General features: G+C 48.2%; 1 protein-coding gene across 3 annotated transcripts in view; it reads right to left on the reverse strand.

Moving 5' to 3' along the window:
- Positions 1-1,578: 1,578 nt before the first annotated feature.
- The window catches only part of CSNK1G2 (casein kinase 1, gamma 2), an 87,306-nt gene continuing 64,462 nt past the window's right edge, over positions 1,579-24,422 (reverse strand). The window contains exons 6-13 of one of the 3 annotated variants that reach the window (XM_009577776.1): positions 23,749-23,983; positions 21,527-21,612; positions 18,900-18,984; positions 16,570-16,718; positions 14,936-15,040; positions 10,960-11,064; positions 7,721-7,827; positions 1,579-2,300 (exon numbers count right to left, since the gene is read on the reverse strand). In XM_009577776.1, coding sequence (XP_009576071.1) covers positions 2,246-2,300; positions 7,721-7,827; positions 10,960-11,064; positions 14,936-15,040; positions 16,570-16,718; positions 18,900-18,984; positions 21,527-21,612; positions 23,749-23,983 — 927 coding nt within the window. In that variant the 3' untranslated portion in view covers positions 1,579-2,245. Of the gene's footprint in view, positions 2,301-5,348; positions 5,373-7,720; positions 7,828-10,959; positions 11,065-14,935; positions 15,041-16,569; positions 16,719-18,899; positions 18,985-21,526; positions 21,613-23,748; positions 23,984-24,422 lie in introns of all 3 variants that reach the window. The other 2 variants (XM_009577777.1, XM_009577778.1) reach the window with 2 other exon arrangements.

The following is a 24,422-nucleotide window of genomic DNA, read 5'->3' on the forward strand; positions in this document are numbered from 1 at the left end:
GGGCTGGGAGCCACTGGCAGCGGAGGAGTTTGAAAAGAGAAGGGTGGAACGTGGCCATGGTCCCTGTCCTCCCTCTGGCAGGAGGGGACGAGGGGGCGAAGCGCCCTGGCACATGCCTGCAGGAGGTGAGCGGTCCCCTTCCTGCCCTGGCCCACGGTACGGCTCGAGGAAAGCGCTTTGCAGAATGAGAAGGAGGGTGCACACGTCTCCTGGTGGGCACGTGACCGAAGAGCTCTGCGCCTCTGAGCCGCGCTCGTCGGGATAAGGCATGGCGAGAACGCAGCGAAGAATGGTGAAGAGACGCCCTACGGGGATTCCAGCAAGGAAGCGAGGCTTTTCCACCCTGGCACCACATCAGCGTCTGCCTGCTTTAGGGATGCACGAAGCGCAAGCCCAGAAGCTCCCTGCCCAGCATGGTCTCCTGCCCTCTAAGCCCACTTCTGCCCAGCCAGGGGAACCGAACCTCCCGGGAGTGCCACTCCACAAACTCCAAGCTACGCAGATCATCATTAAAAAAAATAAAAGATAATGAGATCCAGTCTCTCCCTTTCCTCCCTTCATGCTCTCTGGGATTTTTGGGGTGAGCCAGGCCTGAGTTTATGACAAGCAAAGTCCCTCAAGTGAACAGTCCCAGCCTGGTCAGGTGTCACACACAGAAAGACAAAGTACAAGGAACCTATTCACAACCTCCCCAAAAGCTGCTCGAGTTCTCCCACAGCCCCCTGCCATGTCTATGGTAACCCCCAGGCAGCCTCAGCCTCCTCCGAGTTTGGAAACGCTGCAGCAGGATGCAAGATTTTTTTTTTTTTTTTTTTAACACATGTGCAAAGCGCCCCAAGCCCTTTGCTAGCTATTGGTTTGGCCAAAAATGGTGCATGAGAACTGTGGCTTCTCCTGTGAGGTGGGATGGCGTCCCACGTGCCCCAGACCCATGCTCGCAAAGAGGACGTGAAGGCTATTCCAGTCAAACCTATCTGACCATCTGGAGATGAAATCAGTGTTAAGGCAGTGACGTATCCTCTCCCCTGCCGGGGAAGCTTTGCTCCTGCTAACGTTTTCTCGCAGAAGGTACATGTTCACAATCACCCTACCGGAGGGATTTGAGAAGGCTGCCCGGTTGTGCACACCGAGAAACACCTACGCTTTGGGAAAGGGCTGCCTCCCAGTTACCTTAATCCAGATCTACCTCTTAAGCCAGTGCAAACGCCTCCAGCCCAGCAAAGTTGATTCTGCTCCCTCCTGCCAATGCCGGGCTACGGCCTTACGTCTCCCGGCCGGTTGGGTCAGGCACGGTGTAGGAAACCACGGTAGGGACATTCACCGGCAGCTAGAAAGGGTGATTGAAAATTCAAGTATGCTTTCCTCAGCGCACGGCCCAAGGCGGGCGTCGGGAACCCCAAACTGGCACGAGGGTCGTGCGGATGTCGTCGACATCCTCACTCGAGGGCATTCTTTGCACCCCACCGTCTTCCCAGCTGAATGTCTGTCTGCGCTGGCACCGCGTGGCCACGCAGAGATCCACAGATACAATGTGCATCTGTAAATGCTAAAAATAATAAAAAGTGCAACGATGTCAGCTTCTTTAAAACAATCCACATTGCTCTGTTACCATCAGAGGAGGGAGGTGTCAAGGGAGCTGGAAAAAAAACCTAACTGGAACAGTAGATTGCAAATTTCTCACAGCTTGCACATTACAGTGTAACTGTTCCCAAGGAGCCGAAAAGGGAACCTGTCTCTTACTGCTGCAGCAGTCAGGCCCTTCTCCCACGCAACTCTCCTGCCCGCACCGCATCCTCCTGCCCTCTCGACAGCCAATCTTCACTTAATTAAGAAGGGAGGAGGACGAAGGAGCAGAGAGCGCAGGGGAGGGAGGGGAGGAAAGTGAGCAGGAGCTAAGCACAGTCCTCAGGTTTGCGTGAACGATGCCTTCGCCGTAAACAACGGGAAGGAGGGTCAGCCAGCCAGCCCCCCTCCCAGGGCGACCAAGACCTGAGCCAGCCACAGTCCTGGTCCCAAAAGGAGCTTCAGGCTTGGAGTGAACGAGGGAGACCATTCAGCAGATCCACCCCAGAGTGGTTTGTTTTGGAACGTTTTCTTCTCTTTTTGGTTTAAAATGTCACTTTTTTTTTTTTGTTTCCTCTCTTCCTCCTATGCCTCCTCCTCCCCCCTAAAGAGAAGCCCCTTCCAGTGAGACAGGGCAGGAGCTGCAGGCGTGGTGGTTCCTGCAAGGCCCAGGAGGCACCGGTCACTTGTGACGCTGAGCCGTCTTCTTCCGTTTCCTCTTAAAGAAGCAGCAGCACCTGGGGCACAAAGGACAAGGCAAGTTAGCCCCACGCCCGGCACCCCGGGAAGGTCTCCCACCACCCCGGGCCTCCCTCCGCTCAGCCGCATGCAACAGCACCTCTGCGCGCCCAGCCTGAGGCCCAGACAGACCTGCCATCCCACAGGACGGTCGGCAAGGTCGGCAGATGCTGGTGGATGGCTGACACCACCAGCTGGCGGTGGTAGACCAGCAAAGGCAAGTAGCTATGCACTGGGGGGTCCTGCCGCCCAAAGGCTGTGGGCGACCGTGGGGCGCAGCCCCTGAGCACCGGGAGCCGGGCTGTCTCCCCCCCCCGAGGCTTGACTGGGGCAGGAACACCAAGGAGCCATCTGGGAACGCAGTAAAACAAGGATCCAGATGCTCCGCTCCCTCTGTCTGAACCCCGGAGGAAGCGGACTGGGACAGTAAGCCCTGGCTGCTCTTCCCAGCTATGAGACACACGGTTTTCACCACCGTTCACTAAGATGACAAGTTCCAAAGAGATCTCGGCTCAGGGACCAGGTTTCCTTACTGAACCTTTCACGATAACCAGAGCTTCCACCCTGGATAAATTATTCAGTGCCGATATGCGGAACCCCTGCTTCTTCCCCCATCCAATGCGAGGGAGGTGCACAGTGCTCGGGGATTAGGGGGAGCAAGAAGGATGGATAGTGGAGGCTGAGGTGGGGAGAAAATCGCCCATCGCAGCTGAACCATGAAGAGTGGTGGTTTCACTTGTGGGATACTCTGAAAGAAGTCACCCAGGTTTTCTAGTCCTGCTGGCTTCCTACAGAATTACTTGGCATTTAAGGCGTATCTACCTTCCTATCCTCAGCCCACTGTCAGGAATCCCCTGCACGGAAGAAAGGTGTTTGTTCTGTGCAAGTTCTGCTCCTGAGCTACGTGTCTTTCTCCTTCTGCTGTTACAGCCATCTCCAGAGAAGCCCGGGTGATGCTGAAAGACTACTTTTTCAGGCTGGTGGAAGGGATGCCTGGATAAGCAGCAAGAGCGGATGTGAGTATGCAAAGACCATTTTTTCCTACAAGCATCTTTTACCAACAGCCAGACAAAAAGCATTCAAAAACACTGTAACAACTTCTCAAAATTATTTTCCTTGAGTCCTTCATGGCTCTGAAATGTCGGCATTACACTTCTATCCTCTCAGAGCTGGAGGAGCAGATTCGTTCTCACTCGTACCCCAGAAGATGCTTGCCCCCGGATGCACGAGCCTTACTACGGGGTGCAAAAGCGATGGGTGACAACCCCCCCGCCATGAGCCAAGCCTGCCAGCACAGATCATCTGCTGGGGAGACCGAAATCCCCTACAAAATGGAAAGCTCAAACAGCCACAGCAAGAGGAGGGCCACCTCCCACCACACGTTACTCTGGCCTGCACAGACTAATGGCCAGGGGAAGTTTAATGTCCACGATTTGTCTTTAGGTTGCTAAACAGGCCCAGTTTGGAGGTGAGCCGAGAGAAAACGCAAAGCACTCGTCCTTGCAGGAACACGGGCTTAGAGTGACCTGTGACGACTCCATCACTACCCACCTAGCCTGACATTTGCAGCGTGCAGTCTGAAGCACCACCCAACCCAGGTTCCTGTGCATGGTTCCCCCCACCCCAGGGTTGGTCTTGCATTTTATTGTCCCGGGCCATCTGCCACCATCTCCTGCTTTAACCTGTCACAGTATTTCTCTCCCACAGCAGCCACCTTCCTTCATGACTTGGGCAATGGTGAGTAAGGGGGGGGATGGGACGTTATGGGGAGAGAGGATGGAAAATGCGTAAGTTATGATTTCACATGCAGTGGGTAAGGGAAGAAGAGGGCTGAGCAGCACTCATTTCCTTGGGCACCAAATGAAGGGAGCTGACTGACTTCTGGCTGTTTTCCCTTGTGACTGTCTTTTTAGGCTGTTACTCAGAGGTCCAGGGAAGGGTTCAGGAAAGGAAGTCCTGGCAGTTCAGACAGGCAGAGGCAAAACACCAAAATAAAAGAATAAGGCAGGCTGACAATTACAGAACGTGATCTCTCTGCATGCAGACAATGCCCAAGAGAACAGCCCCAGACTACGACATACAGAGAAGCCAGAGATGCCAGAGGTATTGGAGGCAATGCCTATGGAGAGCAGGGCAGAGGCGGTCAGTCTCCCATCCAACAAGGACATTCCTCGCCGCACACGGGCTTTGTCACCTCGCTCCGTAGCGATTCCCACCCATCAGCCCTCCCTGGGACCTACAAACTCCTCATCCAAGTCTCCACTTGGTCCCACGCTTACTGAGTACGTGGATTCCCCAATGGGCAAGGGAGGGAGGGAACACCTCCATGGGACACTACAGCTGCGGCTTCAAAACCCTGATAAAACAATACATATGTCTGAGCTGGGCTTGGACCAACGCTAATCCCAACCCCTCCGCCCCTTCTTTCCTGGAGAAGCCAGTTCACGTGCACCCTCAGCTGGTAGCTTCAGGGTTTTTGGAAAGGAGCCATCTCTCACCCACCCTCTCCAGTCAGGGGCTCTAGCTGGGGCTCTGTCACTAATGAGGACTCCATGGCCACGTCTTTCCATCCTCTAATGATACAGGACCTGGCCCATGCTTCTTCAGATGAAACTCTCTGAGGAAGCGACTGGCCCCCTCCCCTCGATACCCAGCGCAGGGTTTTCCCTTCGTAACCGTCTGCGTGAGGAATTCCTGCAAGACGCTCAGCAAGCCTGGTCCCGACTGCCCAACTCCATTAGACATCATCTGCTCATGGACGTAACAGTTTGGGGGAGATGGTAAGCCAAATAGAAAAGGATTAAAATCCATCTTTTGCATCCATCAGTTCAGAGATCAGCCAAATTGCTTGGCCTAATGCGGCCGCTCAGACATAGCCCACACCCTCCCCAATATTGCATGTGGTCCTCAGCACGGTCCTAAAATCAAAACAGCTCTGGGTTGGCTTTGACTTTGTGCCTTTTTAGGGTTTGGTCAGTTTGATTTTGCCAGCCCCAGTCTAGTCTGGTCCGCTCCCCCTTGCATGTGGACTGGAGAGAGGGACTCACCACAAGTTGAGCATTTTCAGGCAGCTACAGAGAGTGTAGAGAAAAAACACAGAAAGGAAGAAAGAGCAATTAGTTCACAGAGGTGGGATGAAAGCATGTCACTGCAGCCATGCAAACATGCAGTGCAGACTGGCAGACACACACCATGCCTGCCCGCCGCCCACCCCCAGCCCTCATACCACCTCTGCCCTTGCCATGGCGCCGCTGAGAACTGCCACGTTTTCCAGGGTCTTGAGGCCTCTGACAAACACCCCCTATTTTCCATGAAGGCACCGGCCCCATGAGGCTCTTATCTGGGGCTGGGATCAGAAAGGGGCTCAGGGCCACCAGGAGAGGAATCTGCTCTTGTCCCCTCCAGCTCCAGCAGCAGAAGGGCCAGATCTGCGCCTGGGACCGGCTCTTCAGCGAAACCCACTGCCGGGATCAGGAGCTTATCTCCAGCGTACCCCAAAGCAGAAGCATTTGCATAGCTCCTCTGCCTGCCGGGAGTGCCAGGGAAAGACCTTTCTGCTATTGCATCTTGTCTCGAAGCACAGAGCCCCAGCTCCAGCTCCTTCTAGCTCTTTCTGGCCCACTTTACTGCACACCAGACTCCAAAAGTCCTTCGCCCTCTGCATATATCTGAGGGGATTTATGATCACAGGTGCAAGGGAAGATGAAGTCAGCCCTCCCTGTGGCAACAGGAACGAAGTGGACTACACTTGGGAATTACAAGACACCTCAAACCTGTCAGTGCAAAGCCCATGCTCTGCTTCCCAGCACCTCCAAAACCGATCTGGGACCACACAAACAAGGGCTGGAGGGAGACAGAACAGTTCCACGTGTCACGAGACACGGCTTGTGCAGCACAGCCCTTGCACACTCCTTTTCACCTGTCTTGACATCTCCCCTCTACACGTGTGTGGGGTCTGGACCCTGGCCTCACTGAACAAGGCGCTGCAGAAATAGGCTGAAGGTGGTCTTATCTTAAAAGTTGGCTCTTCCTTGCATTGGGTTGTTTTATTGGTAACTGTTAAGGGTGGCAATTGCCCCATCCTTCCGAGGGGCAACCGCAAGCCACATGCCCGGGGGGACCCACTTCAGTTTGACCAAGACAGAGCCTGTGATGACAAACTGGTGGTCTCTGCAGGCCACTCTACCCATATCTAAGAGGAATATTGCCCAATCCGCAAGTTTCGCCTCAAGATCTCCCCCATCCCGCCGTACTTGATGAGGAGCCTGCACCAAAACCAAGGCTCACTCTTTTGGCTGGGAGGAGAAAATGTATCTGTTGCTCGGGCACGTTGCTGCCAGGATCACACCCAGGCCAGCTACCAGCGAGCAAGATCACATGTAAGCGCTTCCCAAGGGACAGAGGAATAGACAGCAGAAGACCTTCAGGACAACCAGCACTGGCTTCAGACTGACGCATACCTAGGGACCTCTTCCATCAACATTCCCTTTCTCACGCCTGCCAGTTTTCTTCTTCACCCTCCCACAAGCCATTCCTAACAGAAGTTCCCACAAAGCTGAGACAAACAACGTGGGACAAGCGACACCAGTGTCATCCAGTCAAATTGTAACCAGGCAGTTGGGCAACGTCACAGCACCAACGAGTTCAAAGGCAGCCCCGGGGCCTATTTACCCCTCGCACGGGGAATGTCAGGATTACACTGTGACCTGCTAGGGTCCTGGTCTAGTTCAGAGACAGCGAGAAGGTCCCATGTTGAGGATCATGCAGAAGGTGACATGATGGTGCCAGATGCAGCATGTGTGCAAAGGAGGCCAAAATGGTCAAAGCAGCAACTTTGTACATCAGTTCTCACTCTTGACCACAAGCTACAGAGGAGAGGTCAGCTCAGAGGGAGATGCTTCTGGTTTCTCTCACTCAGCTTCCGTTGCGCTGGACCAAGAGAATTCACAGAGAGAACTACCCGTCCCTGCAAGAGTTACTTCAGGACCATTCCGGATACCTGGCATCCACTTCTTGCAGCCAGAAATAAAGTGTTAACTTTCAGACCAACAATCTCTTCACTGAGCTGTGCTCAAGCTACTCCTACGCTCTCAGCACGAGAGTACAGCGCGTTCTCCTTTTGGAACAGGGGACGCTCACCGGGATTCCTGAAATCAATTCACATTATTTCGGTATTCGTGCTACTGTCTATCTTGCAATACATGCTCTGAGTAAGAGTTACATTCTCCACCCATGACAAGTGTAAAAAAGAAGCAGCAGCAGCACTGAAGGCACCATGCACAAAAGCAGCAATATGCAAGGAAAAGGGCATGGGACACGAGCATTGAGTATTTCACCACGGGTAAACATCCCCACTCGTTTCCCAGGAGGAGGATTAATGACCACACCAGTGGAAAGCCTGTTTGTAAAGCAAACGTACTTAGCTTCCTCCACCACCTCCACCTCTGCCTGCGCTGTTATTGGTGCGTTGGAGTGTGCCCCCGTCGGGTCGTCCACGTTCAGCTCCCCGTTGGTCGAGCTAACCACCTGAAACACAAATGAACACCCTGTTAACGAAGCCCCCTTGCACGTCTCCACCTCTCCACCCGCCTAGACAAGAGATGCTGTAGGAATGGGAAATCTGCAGAATAACTTCCATTTGCTCCTGTCTCTTTGCACCCTCTTAGCAGGCTGTCAGGTTCCTTGGATGCCTTTGAATCATGTGCCTGGTTTGGAGAGACCAGCTGGTTCATCCCAAGCAGAACAGCGTGCAGGGGACTGTGTCCGTGTTCACTGATCTACACTCCTACGCCCAGCACGGGTCTTGTGTCTTTGGGAGGCTATGCCACTTTGGGAGGCTACGCCACTAGTATGAAGACTAACTGACAGTCCTATATACACACGCAAACTGTTATTATGTTGATTGTTTTCTCCTGACACTTTTACAGGCAAGCGACTCAGTCCTGTTGCCTGCCGGTACCGCACGAAGAAGTCACTCCAGAGTCACCAGAGTCTCACTCCTTACACAGTCCTCACCCAAAAGCTATTGATACGGTCTCTCATCTCTTTTCGCTTCACAGCTGACATTATGACTTACTTCAGCATTTCCATTATAGGGATGACCATCCAGATCCCCAGCTGCCAGCAGCTCTGCATTTGCCAGGAGAGCACATAATTTTCTGGATAATTGATCATTGCTCTATTGCCACAACAACCTCCAAAGAAGCCTGTATGAGACCGAAGTTTGGCCGGCTCTTTCGCACTCCATCTGGAAGTTAGGACAGGCTCCTGTGCGTTGCTGTCAACACCTGGATCTGCTCCAGGGTCCAGAGCTGTAACGAAGCGTGGCTCCCATCCCACTCCACCTCTTCTTCACCTTTCTACAAGGTAAAAGGAGTATCTCCCATGGGGGTGATCAAGGTGCTACCCAGTATTCCTGGTCGCTCTGGATGACCTAACCATCAGAGGTGAAGGGAAGGAAGCCACTGAAGCAGATGTCCTCTCACTATTAAGTACATCTATCCATGTTCGTTTTGAATACTTAAGTTCTACCAGCAACTGCTGTTTCTGCAGATCAAGTCCCGTGGCCAGTCTCTGCCAAGACAGGTCAGGACTCAGCTCATGTGGTTTTCAGAGCCCTCCTCGAGTGACAACCCCTTGGGTTCTCTTCACACCCCGCTTCCCAGATTCATCACACTGTAGGCCCACCCAGGTTCTCCAGACCCTCACACTTCCCACACAACTTTGCAAAGCGCTAGCACTTAATCGTGCTCTTCCCAGTGATCTTCCCACACTTTCTCCAGCTACTTGTTAAATTTCATTTTACAAAAGGCTTTGATTTTCCTCCTCTTTTTTTATGTGCTGCCACTCCATTTTGATGTGGCAAATTCAACCATTGCCTTAAAGGAAACAGCCACTTGAAGCTACTGACCTCCCAAGGGTTCAGCATGAGCGGGGGCATCTGTTGAGAAACAATTTAAGCATCTGCAGCCCAGCAGCCATGCACAGTAGAAGATTTCCTGTTCTTAGCTGCAGATAAGCAGAATTTTAATGCTTACGGTGACACGCACAGGCTTGTAAACTGCTCAGGTAGGCAACCCTCCCAGTCCAATTCAGACTAGGACTGCCTTATTGCTGTAACTACTCTGGCAGAGCACTGTTCGTGGGGAGACACAGCTCATGCTGCCTTGGCCCAAGGAAACTATTCCCCTTACATAAAAAAATATGAATAAAAACACCTACTCTGTACTTACTGAGTGCTGAATTCATAAAATCACAGAATGGTTTGGGTCGGAAAGGACTTTTACAGATAATCTAGTCCAACACCCCTGACGTGGGCAGGGACAGCTTTCACTAGATCAGGGTGCTCAAAGCCCCGTCCAACCTGACGTTGAACACTTCTCCAGTTTACTGTCTGCTCATGTCTGAGATCAAAGCTATACATACATTAGCTCCTCCTTATCTTTCAATTTCTCTGCTACTCAGAAAAATACTTTCAAATAAAAAAACAAATGTGGCTAATCAAGCCAAAAAATCATTGAATCCAACCAAGTATCAGGAATAAGTAAATTTTCAATCTAATCTGCATTTCACTTAGTGGCACCCTGCACTTCCCGTCTCCTCAGCTCGGCTCTGTCCCACTCCAGGCACTAATTCCCATTTCACCAGAGCCAATTTTCAAAGTGTTGTGTCTGGCACCAGAGCCAGCTCTCGCAGGCAAACCTCCGCAAAAGAGGTGACCTCACCAGCAATATTAGACAGTTCTTGTTTGCTTGAATGACTCTTGCATCTTCTCTCTAGCACGTCCAGCCATCTTACTCTGGCAGTAGTGCAAGAAAACTCCCCTAGCGAGCCTGAGTGACAACCAGAGGCAGGTATGGTTTCATAAACAGAAGCGGTCTTTTCAGGAATTAAAAAACTTAGCTGTAGTGCCACCTTTAATGCTGTCTGGCACTGTCGCGCATCCTCTGCTCATCCACCTTTCACAGTGCAATCACCCAGAGATCCAACTTGCAGCCACCATGCCTTAGACTTGTGCTGGTGCTGTTCTGTCACCGGATCCAAAATTAAAATGCAAATGCACTGGGGAGCAAGAGAACAGGGTCACCACACCCTGCAACTGCAGCAACAGCTCAGCCTGTCTCCCTTCCATCCGGAGGGAGAAGTGGCTGTGCAGCCTACTCGCACCAGCCATCCCTGTGCATTTCTCCAGTCTGACACCCTTAGATTTCCATTAAGCAGGAGGAATTTGACCAGAACCTCACCTATCAAGCCTGAACTGGAACAGCTCAACTGTTTTCTTAACATTAATGGGGTTTATATACAACAAACCCTATTTCAGCTGCTTCTTACTACCTCAAAGGATCCCCAAGCTGGGGATAAAGGGTGCTTTATAGACCAGACCTGCTAATATACACTCCTTTCTGTGTTCAATTTGACAAATCTGAGTTCAAAATAGCTCTCAGAGGAAAAGCTTCATTGAAGTGGTAACAGCAGCGATGTTGGCCATCACAGCTTGGGTCCCACAAAACCATGGCTTGAGCGTTACGTACAGGACAGGACCAAACCGGCCTGTGAAATCGCTCTCCTGACCACGATGTTGCTGCAATTTGAGGAGAATTCAGGGGATTTAACACTAATTCTCGCATCAAGGCCGTACACATCAGGAGAAAGAGGTACCTGTACTGATCCTCCGTGCCGATCTGCAGCCAAATGAGATGTCAAGTACGAGGTATTTGTCTGCCGGCTTGGCTGGATCTCCCACTCCCCTCGGCGATCTGACGCCTGCTCACGAGTTCAGAAGCACGAGAGAAACAGAGAGAGGGCAAAAGGTGAATGAGGGGAAGAAATAAAAGGGTATTTGTTAGTGAGTTAGTTTCTTTGCAAAAAGCAAGGCATTTAAACTTTTAGCTGGGCTACAATTTCTCTTTACCAAGTGCACCTCATACTTTACTTCAGCGGTGTCTGCAGTAATCCACTGCAGGAGTGGATTTCTTCTCCTCTAGCTGCTAAATGAAGAGAAAGCTCAGATCTATTCAAGAAGTTATTTCTTTACACGGCTTCATTTCCATGGGTTTCAGCATAGAAATAAACACACTGACAGCATGTTTAACTACATCTGTCAGGTCACACACACCAGAGCACTTGGCATGGCAGCAAGATTGGATACACAAGCTCGACCTCCCTAAAATACGTATTTTTTTAACCCAAAGTTGCAACATAAAACAAAGCCACGTTTTATTTCACCAAAAGCCAGTTCCACACACTGATTCACCTGTACGGTGCAGAAGGAAACATCCACCACACCTGCTTGACTGGGGAGAGGGTTGGTGGTTTTTTGGTTTTCTGCAGAAAAGTAGATAAGAAACTTTCGCTAATAGGTTCTTCTTTATCCCCAACAGATGCAAACTTTAGGCAATTAAATTATTAGAATTTTATTTGTTTTATTAGAAGAACCACTTTGCACTTGCATGTGAAGCTCCTCACAGGTCACATCCAGCATTCAGCTAAGACCCAGGAGGATCTCAGTGCACCTAAACCCAACCGACCAGCTGGAGGAACACTTCCTAAGACTGGGAAGCATAGGACAAACAGGTAGATCTGAGTTGGCCTCAGGCCAACAACAGAGGATGTAGTCAAGCCTGAAGTGACCGAAGGGACACATTTAAAAGGTGTCTCCCTGGACACCATATAAAAAATTCAAGCAAATGTTTCAAAGCTGAAGCACAAATTTGAAAGAAGATTGGACAGAGCAGCAGAGTCCCCCCAGCGCGCACACACCTGGCAGGAGGGATGGTGAACAGAGACACCATGGACCTGGCCAGGAAACAAGAGGCTCAAGCAAATAAACATCAAGTTATCATCAGCGAAGCTGAAGGAACTAACCAAAGAGAGGTGCACAGGCCCTGCCTTTCCCCAGCACTACTTTGTGTTACTCCCTGCAGCCACGGATGATGAGCCCAAGCCCTGGTCTGAGCAAGAGAGAAGCCACAGGGCTCAGTGCCACTGTAAAAAAAAAAAAAAAAAAGGAAAGAAAAAAGAAAAAAAAAGACCACAAGCAGCTCCACATAGGAGAAAGACTCCAGAAACCTTTGAATAAACTTAAACACTAACTAGTAAATTGTCACTCAACTAGAATAGGATACATGCAAAAGGGAAGCAGAGTAAAAAAAGAAGTCTCCTGGCATTTTATAAAACATTCACTATCATTCCCTTTGCACGTGACCTCTGACTTCCTCCCGGAGTGACCCACAGTGCTGCTCCTCCTTCCAAGCAGGCACCAAATCCAGTTCATAGGTACTATTTCCCTAGAGGTGGTCTTGTCCAGGCTTGTCCTATTAAATCTTCTTATTACACGTTCTTCCTGTCAGCCTGAGACGCTGCTTACACTTTTTGTACTTGGTGACATTCGAAGGAGAAGCACTTCCCTTGGAATATTTTTTTAATTGCTGCAAGTCACAAGATTATGAACAACTGGAGAATTTAAATGCAGGTTTTAAAAGCTAGTAGAAAACAGATCCTGAGTGCTGCTTCTTCCAAAGCACTATGCCATCAGGTCGCTTGGCTAGCCCAGGCGATGAAGTAGTACCATGCTATGTCAACGTTAGGAGAAGCACCCTTCTGCCTAGGAGCCTGGAAGCAGCTTCTAGGGAAGACTTTAGCAGCCACAAGAGCCAAATTTTTGTCTTTTAGCTCTACAGCCAAGTACGTGATAAACTGGTTCTGAAGCAGGCTTGAGCTGAGCCAAGCCACCCAAAATGCAACCCAAGCAGTGACACTGAGGAAGTGATGCCCGTGAAATTCGAGAGCACCAAGTTCCCGTTAACACTCATCACTTTCCTACCAGCTAACAAACTGCAAGATCAGACTGGCATCTAAAGACAGAGGGGGCAGGGCTCACCCATCTTTCACAGTTAAGTATCTTCACTTCCTAGAGGAAAAGGCTACAAAAAGATCACTCTCTCATCAGCATCTTTACTGGGAACGAAATATTATAAAAAAGAATCTGCAATTATTATACCCAGGAAGAAAAATAAGGCAATTAACTCTTGAGATCAAGGCAGTTACTTGACCGAAACCCATGCCTCCAATTCACTGCTCTAGATGTTTATTTTTTCTACTTTTTCCTTTAGAGAAATCGTTTGCTTAAAAGGAACATCCCTTGGAATGTTATGGCGAGAAGAAACTGATTTTCCCTGCATATTGGGAATATTAAATAATTCAGCATCCTAAGTAATGGTTAGGTTAAAAAAAAATGACAAAAGCTGCCACGCAATACAGTATCAAGACTATTCGATAGGCTCAGAAGAACAAGGACTGAAGGCTGCCTGCATAATATTTTGGGAATAGGACAGATTTCTTTGGGCTCTGTACTATAATTTGTGAACTAACGAGCTTGAAAATGAAGCCAGGCGTCATTGTCCATTAAAGGAAACAAGATGCCTCATACGTACACAGCGTGAAGGTCTGTTGTCAAAGCGGACAACTAGAGACTGCCACCCAAAAAAGGGGGGTTAATGCATTAATCAGGCAATATATTAAAGCAGATTATTTTACTAGTACTCACAAACCAGTCCACACTAATCAGCATGCATAAATACAGTACTGCACACGTGCTTCAAACAATCCAGCTTCCTACAAGCAACACTTCTAACAAGGGGTATTCATCCTGATTGTAGCTGATGGCTTTAGATGTATTCTAGTGTACATTAGTGGCTCTACCATTCAGAGCCCAGCTGCATGGAACAAGGAAAGCTGAGCCCAGACAGGTTATTACATCTCACTCTATTCTGCACCCACGAACCCCAGCTCGCGTGAGCTGAGTGGGTGCAGAGAAGGCAGACAAGGAGCTAGAATGGCACACAGCGGTTAGAGGAGCAGAGCGAGCCCAGAACCACTCACTGGGAAGTAAGAGCACCAACAGCTCTAGCTAGGAGCCGGCAGTTGGAGATCTACTGAACTTCTGATCAGTTCTGTTAATACAGAAAATCCAAACTCTCAACAACAACAAAATATTACAACTAGAAAGGAAAAAATGGGGAAATTCAAATTAAAAAACTGGCAGTTCATCTGGACCATCATGCCCAGCCTCCCCAAGGGACCCTACCCTGCCAGACCTTTATGCTCTGCAACACTCACACCTTGAACTGGACACCCTGAGAAGGATGTATTGCATGTACACAGGACACGCACATCCTTATTGCAGCCGCACGGTCCATGGGAAGAGGGCACCTGGGGGCAGGTTGCCATTGCCACAACTGTTGGTCTACTCCATGGTCCATGTGCTATGAGTAAAAGCACCCAAAAGAACATGGTTGGCCAGGTAGGTCAGATAGTCTGAGCAGGCTGGGTAATTGAGTTAAACAGCTTACCCGCAAACTTCAGAAAAATGACCCATTCCAAATTGTACTCCACTTGGTTCACGATCCCGAGGAATTCCACTGGCCAATACAGTATTTCAGCAATCTGTTGCTTTGACAAAATTCTGCTCAAATCACAATCTCTAAATTAAGCAGGAATTGTGCTTGCCATGACCAATGCAAGAATTGGCCCCAGCCACCTCTAATGGCATGCGGTTTCTGCTTCTCCGGTCCAAGAGGAATTCAGAGAGGTGACGAACAATGCGGCACTGCTGAAGCAGTTGTGAGCAACGCACCTGATTGCGAAGGGCCTGCTGCGATGGTCGGTCCCTATGGACGTGGCTGTCTCTTGTTACTGCGGACGTCCCAGAATCTACATGAACGGATCCCACTGGAGTAGGCTGGAAAGCAAGGCGTTCGTTAGGATGAAGCCAATGCTGAAGATGCCTCTCTCTCTCTCTCTCTCAACACATGCATGCACAAACCTAACTTGTCAGGCTGGCTCCCATCAGGTAGACCAGGAAAACATCAAAACACTGCCCAAAGGTACTGACAATAACCAAGGAAAATTACATATAAAATCCCCATGATTTGATGGACATGTGATTTGATGCTGGACACCAGCACCAAACGTCTTGTATAAAAATCAATTAAAAAGATATAGTTAGATATCTGTATCAGTGTCAGATCACAGTTAATGTGTCTCACAGAGGATTACTACAACTGAAAATATACAGACTTGTTTTCCTCATCTCATCGTCTTGCCACTTCTAAAAATCAGGCTTGCATAGAAACAGGACGTGTTAAAATTAAAGCTTCATCTGCTCTATTCTCACCGAAGTCATAATCCATGCTCACAACATCAAAATCTCCATAGCAACCACTGCAGTTGTCAGCAATAGCATGCTTGTCTTACAAGGTGCTTTTTATCAATTGCCTTTGTAATTAAACAAAAATGAGGAGGAAAGTCATGATTCACAAAGGAAATGATTTCTTACGAAGATGAACTGTTTGGGGCACAGTAAACATTGGTAATGCTAAATATAGTTGGGTCAGTAAATCACCGGCAACGGTACCAAGTCTAGCACTGAAGGCATTTGATCTGGCACCAGTGACAACTAATTTACTGATGCCTTTGCCATTGCCGGTGTGTAGTGACTGGCCATTAGCAAGAAGGCTATCAGCAAAACGACACAAAACACAAGCGACAGGCAGCCAGCTGAAGAGCTTTAGACTTTTCTATCAGATTTCCCCATGACACATCTTTTGGCCAAGGTCTTCTTGAGTATAAATGGCTTCTGACAATAGAAGTGACGCAACGAGATCATGATTATGGTCCATCTGATGTCATGGAACTACTAAACAGAGCTTGGTTACTCCCACATTTCCTTGCCATGTGCTGTAAAGAGCTGGTTCAGCCTCTGGAGTAGCGTAAGCCCCAAGATCTTTTGAGCTCAGAACTGGTTTGCTGCTACTATTCATTGAGCATCTATCAGTGCCCTGCCTAGATCTCCCGTACGTCTCGATGAAAACTCAACCATTGTAGAGGTCTTCCACCATTCAGCGCTGAGGTAGCAAGTATGCTCTCTTGCTTCAAGATGGATGTCTTCAGATATTGGTCTCAAATCCTGCGCTAGACTACAGGAAATTAAGTCTAGTCATGTTCATTGCCAGTGGGAAAATCAGGTTTGAATGCCTCACCAGGGCAAGCCCAAAGAGGTGGGAAGGGGCCTTCCGCCCCTTAGGGAAACTTCAAGGCACTGCAAGAACCCCCTGAACACGTCAGGACATCTCACTAGCTAGAGAACAGAAGTGAAAGATTTGATCCTAAGCTCACTGGCATTAATTGGGATTATCAAGAACAAAGAGCCAGCTGGTAGGGAAGCAGCACCTGGAAGACAAGGCACTACATTTTGCAGGGACAACTTACAATTGGCCTGCCGACCCAGTCATAGGCGTAGTCAAAGGTGTAGCCTTTCTTTTCAAACAACTCTGTGAAGATGGTTCGTAAATAATCGTAATCTGGTCTCTCAAAGAAGTCTAATCGCCGAACATAACGGAGGTACGTGGCCATCTCCTCTGTTGGAAAAGGGGAAAAAAGCAGCAGCATCAGTTCTGCTCACACATGAGCTCTGTCACTTACAACCCTCTCAGAGCTGACACACACACTAGAAATATGCTTTTCAATTAACTCCAACGAGGCTTGCCCATGGCACTAGGCTCAAAGTTGGTGCTTAAAGTTGGGCTGAGGGCCAGCTCACCAGCGTCACGAGTTGTCCAGGCTCCGCTAAGTTCAGCTGAGCCACGCGGATTGACAGAAGCTGAGGATATCCAACAAGTCTTCACCCTCAGTGACCTAGTCAACAGTCTTTTATTGCTAGGTGAATCTCACTCAGCTTTCCAGAGCCCTCCTGCTCTGCCCAAAGTCTAATAATAGTCTGCTTTTGTTCTGAATCTTCTGAATGACTTGTTATAAACCAAGGTCTGTGTTTTAGCATTGAGCATTGTGCTGTGAGAGAACTGTCTGGGCTGCTGGTGCTACCTCTGGCTTTTCCTATAAAAGCAGTGGTTTTTAGCAATAGTCCACAATGCAAATCAATTCAAACACTTCTCAAGCAAAGATGGAAGTCCCACCTCTCCTCCTGGTGCTGATCCACCTCAAAACTGAGTTCCACAACTAGTTTTATTCTATACATTTCTATAAAAACAAACACTAAAACACACTGTACAATAAATGCCAACTCACTGAACCTGCCAACAGGATGCTCATGTGTATGTCTGCTCATACAGACAGTTAAAATAGCCACAGCGATTTCATCCGGGGAAGGAAAGCAGGAGATGTTGGTGGGCACCCCGTGACACCCCTGAGCTCCAGCAACAACTAGGATCTGGCTGCCCAGAGCACTGTGCTGCCCGACATCATTACATCAGTCAGAGCCTTGAATATTCAAAACGAGACTTTGAAGGGGAGGCTCCAACGTTAATTTATCTGGTGCACACAGAACAGTGTGTTTTAAGCTAATTAATTGCATTCATGCGTCTGGGTCGTACTTTGCATGCATAGAGAACTGAGCCCTGGTCACTCATGTCCTGCCCCTTCCCAGCTCTCCCTTGGCTCACGCCTAAGCCGAGGTAGGACATTTGAGCAGAGCTCAGTACGAGGCGCGAATCTGTGCACTGCAGATACACCAGCATGGTTTTTGCCTTTAGCTAACAAAAATAAGAACAGCATTGCTTATCGATACTTAACTCTGCCTGTGGCTTGCAGCTTGCAGTCACATAGAGGTAAAAGAGGAAAAAACAGAGAAGAAAGGTAATCCCCTCTTCCTGCTAATATCTCTGAAAGGTGGAGGACCAACAGGTTTCAGGTGAGCAAGGAATAGAAATAAGTTCTTTCATCTCCCTTCAGCCCAGACCTGCAGGTGTGACCAAGCTCTGGGGAAGGAGTATTGGGGAAAAAGATGAGAACAGCCAACCTGAAGCTGTTCTGCTTGGAACTGGGTGGATTTTGGATGCAAATACAACTGGGGAATTAGCATAATTTGAGTGAACAATGATTCCCTTCCAGGCTGCTGCTCTTCACAGTGGGAAAGAACCATGTGACACAACGGCTCCTACAGGAATGGGGCCGATCACGGGGACCTGGGTGCTCTCCCTGGTATCAGGATTTCAAAAAACACCAAAAAACCCCCACTCTGTGAAGGCCATGGGGTACCTGGGGGAGCTTTAACTTTGTACTCTGCTTTCCTAGCTCCAAGGTGGACTTTTGTTTAACTGGAGAAAAGGTGTTGAGCTTGCCTAGAAGCACATCTTCAGTAATACTCTCCTTAAAACTGCTGTCAGAAGGTGGAATTCAAGGACAGACACATCATCCCATCTTCTAAGCTGGCCACCTACAATTTTAACACCTGTAAAACCTTCCATTTGGAAAAGAATTAACTCAGTAGATCCAACACAGTCACTTGGGAGAGGGAAAATAACAAGGCCCTCTTTTGGAAGGAAGCCAAGAAGCAAAGCAGGAACACGAGGCACTTGAGCATTGTGCAGCCTCCTTGATGAAAAGAGTTACGCTCATTTTAACCCACAGCCACAAGCTCTCAGGCCCCACTAATTTATAGCGGCAGCTCCAGATGTCTGCCAACTTGAGGAACAGGATAATGGATACACATCATCCAAATACTTTCTGCCAGAGGAGGTCAGAACCATTGTATTTAACAAGGTATATCCAGCTGCACTCAAATGGTGCCATCAGGGCTTTACCTGGAAAGTTCTCACAGAGAACTTCAACCGGAGTGTTTCTCTTTGTGTCCCCAATCTTCTGATACCTCTCTTTTAAGGTGTCAGCCTGTAGCGCACAAAGACAAAACAGTTGTGGAGAAAGAGTTCAACCATGTGATAAACGACATGCTGTACGGGAAGAAAAACAAGGTATTTAATACCAATTCTGGGTGGTATCAGAAGATGTTACTTGTAACTGAACTGCATCTTAGACTACACTAGTAGGAATACTGTCTTACCCTATTGTAATTCTCACTATACATTTTACGTGCTATCGGCAAAGAATATCCAGGGACACATTCAAAACATCTTCAGTACTTGTAGGGAAGGACACTTGTTAGTGTCTTATAAGGCTAATTTCTTATCAGCCGAGTCCTGAGGACCGTATAGGAAAGCTTTCATGGGACAAGAAAACAAAGCTGCATATACTATGATTGCACATCAGTATCCTGTCCTAGGCTTAGAGCCATCGGCAACCAAAAGGCCTTCATAAATAACTGTAAAAGTAGATAAATTGCAATGGCAATTTGGGTTTTATTGTGTATAATAGAATGCCACCACATAGATAAGTAGTTTACATCAGTCACACTTCTCCCAAATCCCATGCTACTCCCATACGGCCTCTCCTTTCACCCTCAAACTGTCTATCACTTAGACAGTTCTGATTACACATCTGGTCATCAAGAAAATGAAACAATTTTCAGTTAGATTTCCCACCTAAATCCCCTCTGAAGCAGAGAACTCTGCTCCCGTTGGCACCTAAGAACGGGTTTTATTGCCTCCATTTCAAATTATGCCAATTAGACCTGGCAGCAGCATAATTAGCATTGTAAGATGTTCTCTCAAGACGTTAGCACTGACAGTATAGACCAAAAGTGTAAGCTGAGGAAACCTAGAAGAGTGAAGATGCCGTATTTTAGACCAAGCTGAAGAGTCTGTGTTTGTTCTGGAGCTAAAGAAATGCAGGACTTCAACGAGTCAACTAATTCTTATCAAGTTCAGCACTGAACTGAGGAAATCTTGTAGAATCTTATGAGGAGCGGCTGAGGGAACTGGGGCTGTTTAGCCTGGAGAAGAGGAGGCTGAGGGGAGACCTCATCGCGCTCTACAACTGCCTGAAAGGAGGTTGTAGCGAGGTGGGGGTTGGTCTCTTCTCCCAAGTAACCAGCGATAGAACGAGAGGAAATGGCCTCAAGTTGCGCCAAGGGAGGTTTAGACTGGACATTAGGAAAAACTTCTTTACTGAAAGAGTGGTCAGGCCTTGGAACAGGCTGCCCAGGGAAGTGGTGGAGTCACCATCCCTGGAGGGATTTAAAAGACGTGTAGATGAGGCGCTTAGGGACATGGTTTAGTGGGCATGGTGGTGTTGGGTTAACGGTTGGACTTGATGATCTTAGAGGTCTTTTCCAACCTTAATGATTCTATGATTCTATCTTACCTAAACCTCGAATTATTTTGGAATAATTTACAGGATTAATTTAAAGCAGATGCGTTCAACTAAACCAGAAACAAAATACGTAATAGAATAACACACACTTACAGAGGTGTGAACTTAAAGTCAGAGAGATTCTGATTTCTTTCACAATCACTTGCATGCTTGAAAAACCTTTTCTTTGCTTTTATGAGTTGTCGCCAACATTTCTGGCATGTCTGATAAGGCTAAGCTGAGACTAAGTCTGGATAGATGGTGACAAAACAGCTTAACAAGGTCTACGACGCAAGCCACTGCCACTGACCATAGCAGCACTCTGCTGAGCAGCTTGCGAGCCCAAAAGCTTGTCTCCTTTTTCCAACAGTACTAACAGGTCTAACAGGAGTTATTGTCTTCATTAATAAACCTTCTCCTACCCTGATCAAATTTGATCCCTTCACTCACTGCAATTCCAAAGTTGAACACAGTAGCTTAAACATCGGAAAAGTGATGGAGAAGTGAAGATGCAACTACCAACAGCTTCAGAGCCAGCAAATGACTTACTACTAGCTAATTCAGCTGACGGATGTTTGCTGCAGTTGCCATAACTCAGATGCTTGCAGCCCTCCACATTGTACATGACATTTCATAAACTTCTAAGCACTGAGTGTCCAGTGTCTCTGGAGGGAAGCCAAGCTCAATACTTTTGCCAGAAAACCAGTTTTTCAAGCTGAAGTCCATCTGCATGTCTAAAACCATCAAACTGCTCCCGTTATAAACACGTTTCACAGATGCAGCTGGGGGACTGTGTGCCGTGACTGGAATTTCATAAACAACCACTCTGTTCCAGTCGCACTCCAGCTCAGGGCAGCTTCATGTTACAGCAAAGCTGCTCCAAGAGCTCAACGGCCTTCTCATTGCCGTCCCTGTCCCAGCTGCTCACCTGCCTCTGCTGAATCTTCTCTCCAGAGTTGTACCAATTCAGCTAAGCTAATGGTAACTTGAAGTGACAGGTAACATATTTCTGTCTTAAAATCTTTCCTGTAGGTAAAGCTAACACCTTGTCGTTAGACTTCAAGGACACAAAGGAGAGGACAGTGTTTCTGGCTGGATTTTGCAAATGTTTTCCCCATCAGATTCTCATTTGGGCAGAGACCAGACAAAGTTTCAAAGGGTAAAACCTAAAGCTCAAACCTACCTTCAATCCTTGCCAGGGCAGGCTGCCTCGGAGGAAATACATAAACATATGGCCGAGGGCTTCCAAGTCGTCTCGACGACTTTGCTCTAGAACAGAAGAGATGACAAATTAATGCTGCAGCTGCGGAAACGGATCTGAGATCTGATCAGTAGCCATACGTATTTCTGATGTAAAGTTATCCCAGGGAAGTTCACTTGCTGCCTGTAGCTCAGACCTTGAGCAAAAATACCTAGAACCTGTTACAAAAAAACATAAAATACGTAAAGAAAAGATCAGCTATAAGGCATGAGATAACACAGGAGCTGTAAGACCTGCTGCCCAGCCTTACACAGAATGCATAAGAGGTGGAAGTATTAATCGCACAGTAATAAAGCAGTTCCCAGTTCTTCTCTGGACTGCCAGTGCCGATGGTGCAACTGCGATGTGGTGCTGGATTATGTTATTTCCTCTGAACTACACAGGAACAGGCAGGGGACGCTTGCAACCAGCTGCAGGGAACTACCATGTTGCACAGCGCCAACCCTTTCCCAGTCGCTTCTGCAGCTCATCACATCAGAGCAGATCAAAAACAGCTCCTTCTAGCACTGCTTTTCCTTGTGAAATACTTGCTGCTGTTGCCATGCAGATGTTATGACTATAACTGAGGGGGGAAAAAAGGGGCCTCAAGCCAAAGGAAAAAGCATCCTTAAAATAATATACCAAAACGTATCAAAAAACCCAAGGGAGAATACAAGACAGAACACCAAATCTGGAGCACAACAGCACAGGACTGCCGCTGTGCTGGGCTGCATCACGCAGTCTTGGGTTCACTGAGCACGCAGACCAATTTGATGCAATCTCCCCTCCTCCGAATCTCCACCTGCAAGCAAGTAACGTGCTCCATAGCCACAATCCGGAGCAGATCTAGTCATGCAGCCCACACGCCACGACAAACTGTGTGTGAGCTGTCCCTGATGCTGCATTATCTGCAAGAGGAAAAAAAGGCAGCGCTTTGCACAGCATGACTCTCCTTCAAAAGCAGCAGCAAATTTAACCCTCAAAAGATGCTGGGGGTGAGAACACTCAGCAGAAGGGAACCAAGATGACAGTTCCTGCAGGTTACCCTGATACAGCTGTAAAAAGGAAAAAAAAAGAGAATGTACTGGGTAATTTAGTGCAATGATGCAGATGAACTTCTCGGGAAGATGGTTGAGTGCACTCACCTTTCAGAAAAATTGCCATCAATTTTTTTTGCTTGCTTTATTTTGCTCGGTCCAACTCCACCTGGGCTGGCCTCACCATCAACCCCACGAAACCCCTCTGGGCAGAGACAGGCCCCCGCGCAGCTGGTAGGCAACCTTCCCCTCCTCAAATACACCCGCCCAGAACTGACACTTCCCCTGCACGAGCCACAGCATGAGCTGCAAAACCTGCGGGGAAATGGGTCTGAAAGAAAGCACGTGGTGTACTTCAAACACAAGCAGATCTTCTTTTCACATCCACCTGCAGAGCACATCCCCGGCACCAGCAGTTCCAGCGTGTGTTCCCACCGTGGCTTCTCATTCCTCCATCCCTTCCTGACTATTCACCAGGTTTTCCAAAATTAGAAGCTGGGCCCATCCCTCCTTACTCCCCAAAGAGAGCGAGCTCTCCAGGAGACACGAAAGCCAGCGACACCTTGATCTCATAGCTGGGAGGCAACTCAAAGAATATTCCATTATCTTACTGCTCTTATGAGTTTAAGTGAATATAAACATTTAATAAGTTTTTTTGCCTTTCACTGAAATGTAATCTTCTGGTATGAAAGAAGGCAGTGAGGAGAGGAGATGAAAGCCAGCTTTAAAATTTTTTAAATCATTAATTTTCTCCAACCAATTATTAGCTAAGGGAACATTCAACTCTAACACCTGAAACTGGAAGGTACCGGTACAGAGCTGTACTATAAAAATCTATTTGGTCACCATTTAGTACAGCAATTACTACCTGCCTGCTTGCCTTTTATCAGTGCAGGGTTGCTACCAGTTATTTAGTTCCTAATAAAAACTATAATTATGAGGCTTCCAACATTTCAGCTGTTTCAAGTCCTCAAAAGCCGGGGGGGGGCGGGGAAGCCTCACAGCTGTAAACAGCATCACGGCATTGAGAGGTTTACAAATAGCTCGAAGGGCACGAGAGCCGTAAGCCAAGCTACCATCGGAGGTCTACAAGACTCGGCACGGCAAACTCCCACCAACCACACAGACCTTTGCCAAGATGAGTGTTGATGGACATGTATCTCGCCGTTCCAGTTAAGCTCTTGTGTTCCCTGTAAGGTATGTGTTTTTTGGTTTCCGGGTCAATGTACTCTTTTGCCAATCCAAAGTCTATGATGTGAATGACGTGCTCTTTCTTATTGCCTTGCCGGCCAATAAGGAAGTTTTCTGGCTTGACATCTCGGTAGATGAGGTTCTTCGAATGCACGTACTCCATTCGAGATATCTGCAAAACGACGAGGCAAAAGTTATTTGCGAGCAGACCAGCTACCGTGCTCTCCTGGCTAACGAGGCAGCAAGGTTTTCTTAGCCCATCACCAAGCCTCTGCTTGGTGCTACCTCGGATTTCAGCTACTCTACGAGAAACGCAACAACAGATGGAGCGAACAGAGGCAGAAGTTACGATCAGAGCTGGGTCGCATCCTCCGATGCAGAGTTGGAAGAGGAATTTGTCATCCCCTCCTTTCTCACTGTACTGTGCTCCCTGACTTTATCCCAACTGAAACTGCAACGTCTGTTTCTGAAACGTTACCAACGGGACACAGCTCTTGGAAGGATGCCACGGGGAATTGCAGCAGCCTTTTTGTATTGATTTTAAACATACTAAACCGGTTACCAGGAGCTCTTCCCTTGCCCACAGCCTTCCCTTGTTGCTCTGTGTCTTA

This window comes from Fulmarus glacialis, unplaced genomic scaffold (genome assembly GCF_000690835.1).
Source record: "Fulmarus glacialis isolate BGI_N327 unplaced genomic scaffold, ASM69083v1 scaffold3675, whole genome shotgun sequence".
Taxonomy (NCBI): Eukaryota; Metazoa; Chordata; class Aves; order Procellariiformes; family Procellariidae; genus Fulmarus; species Fulmarus glacialis.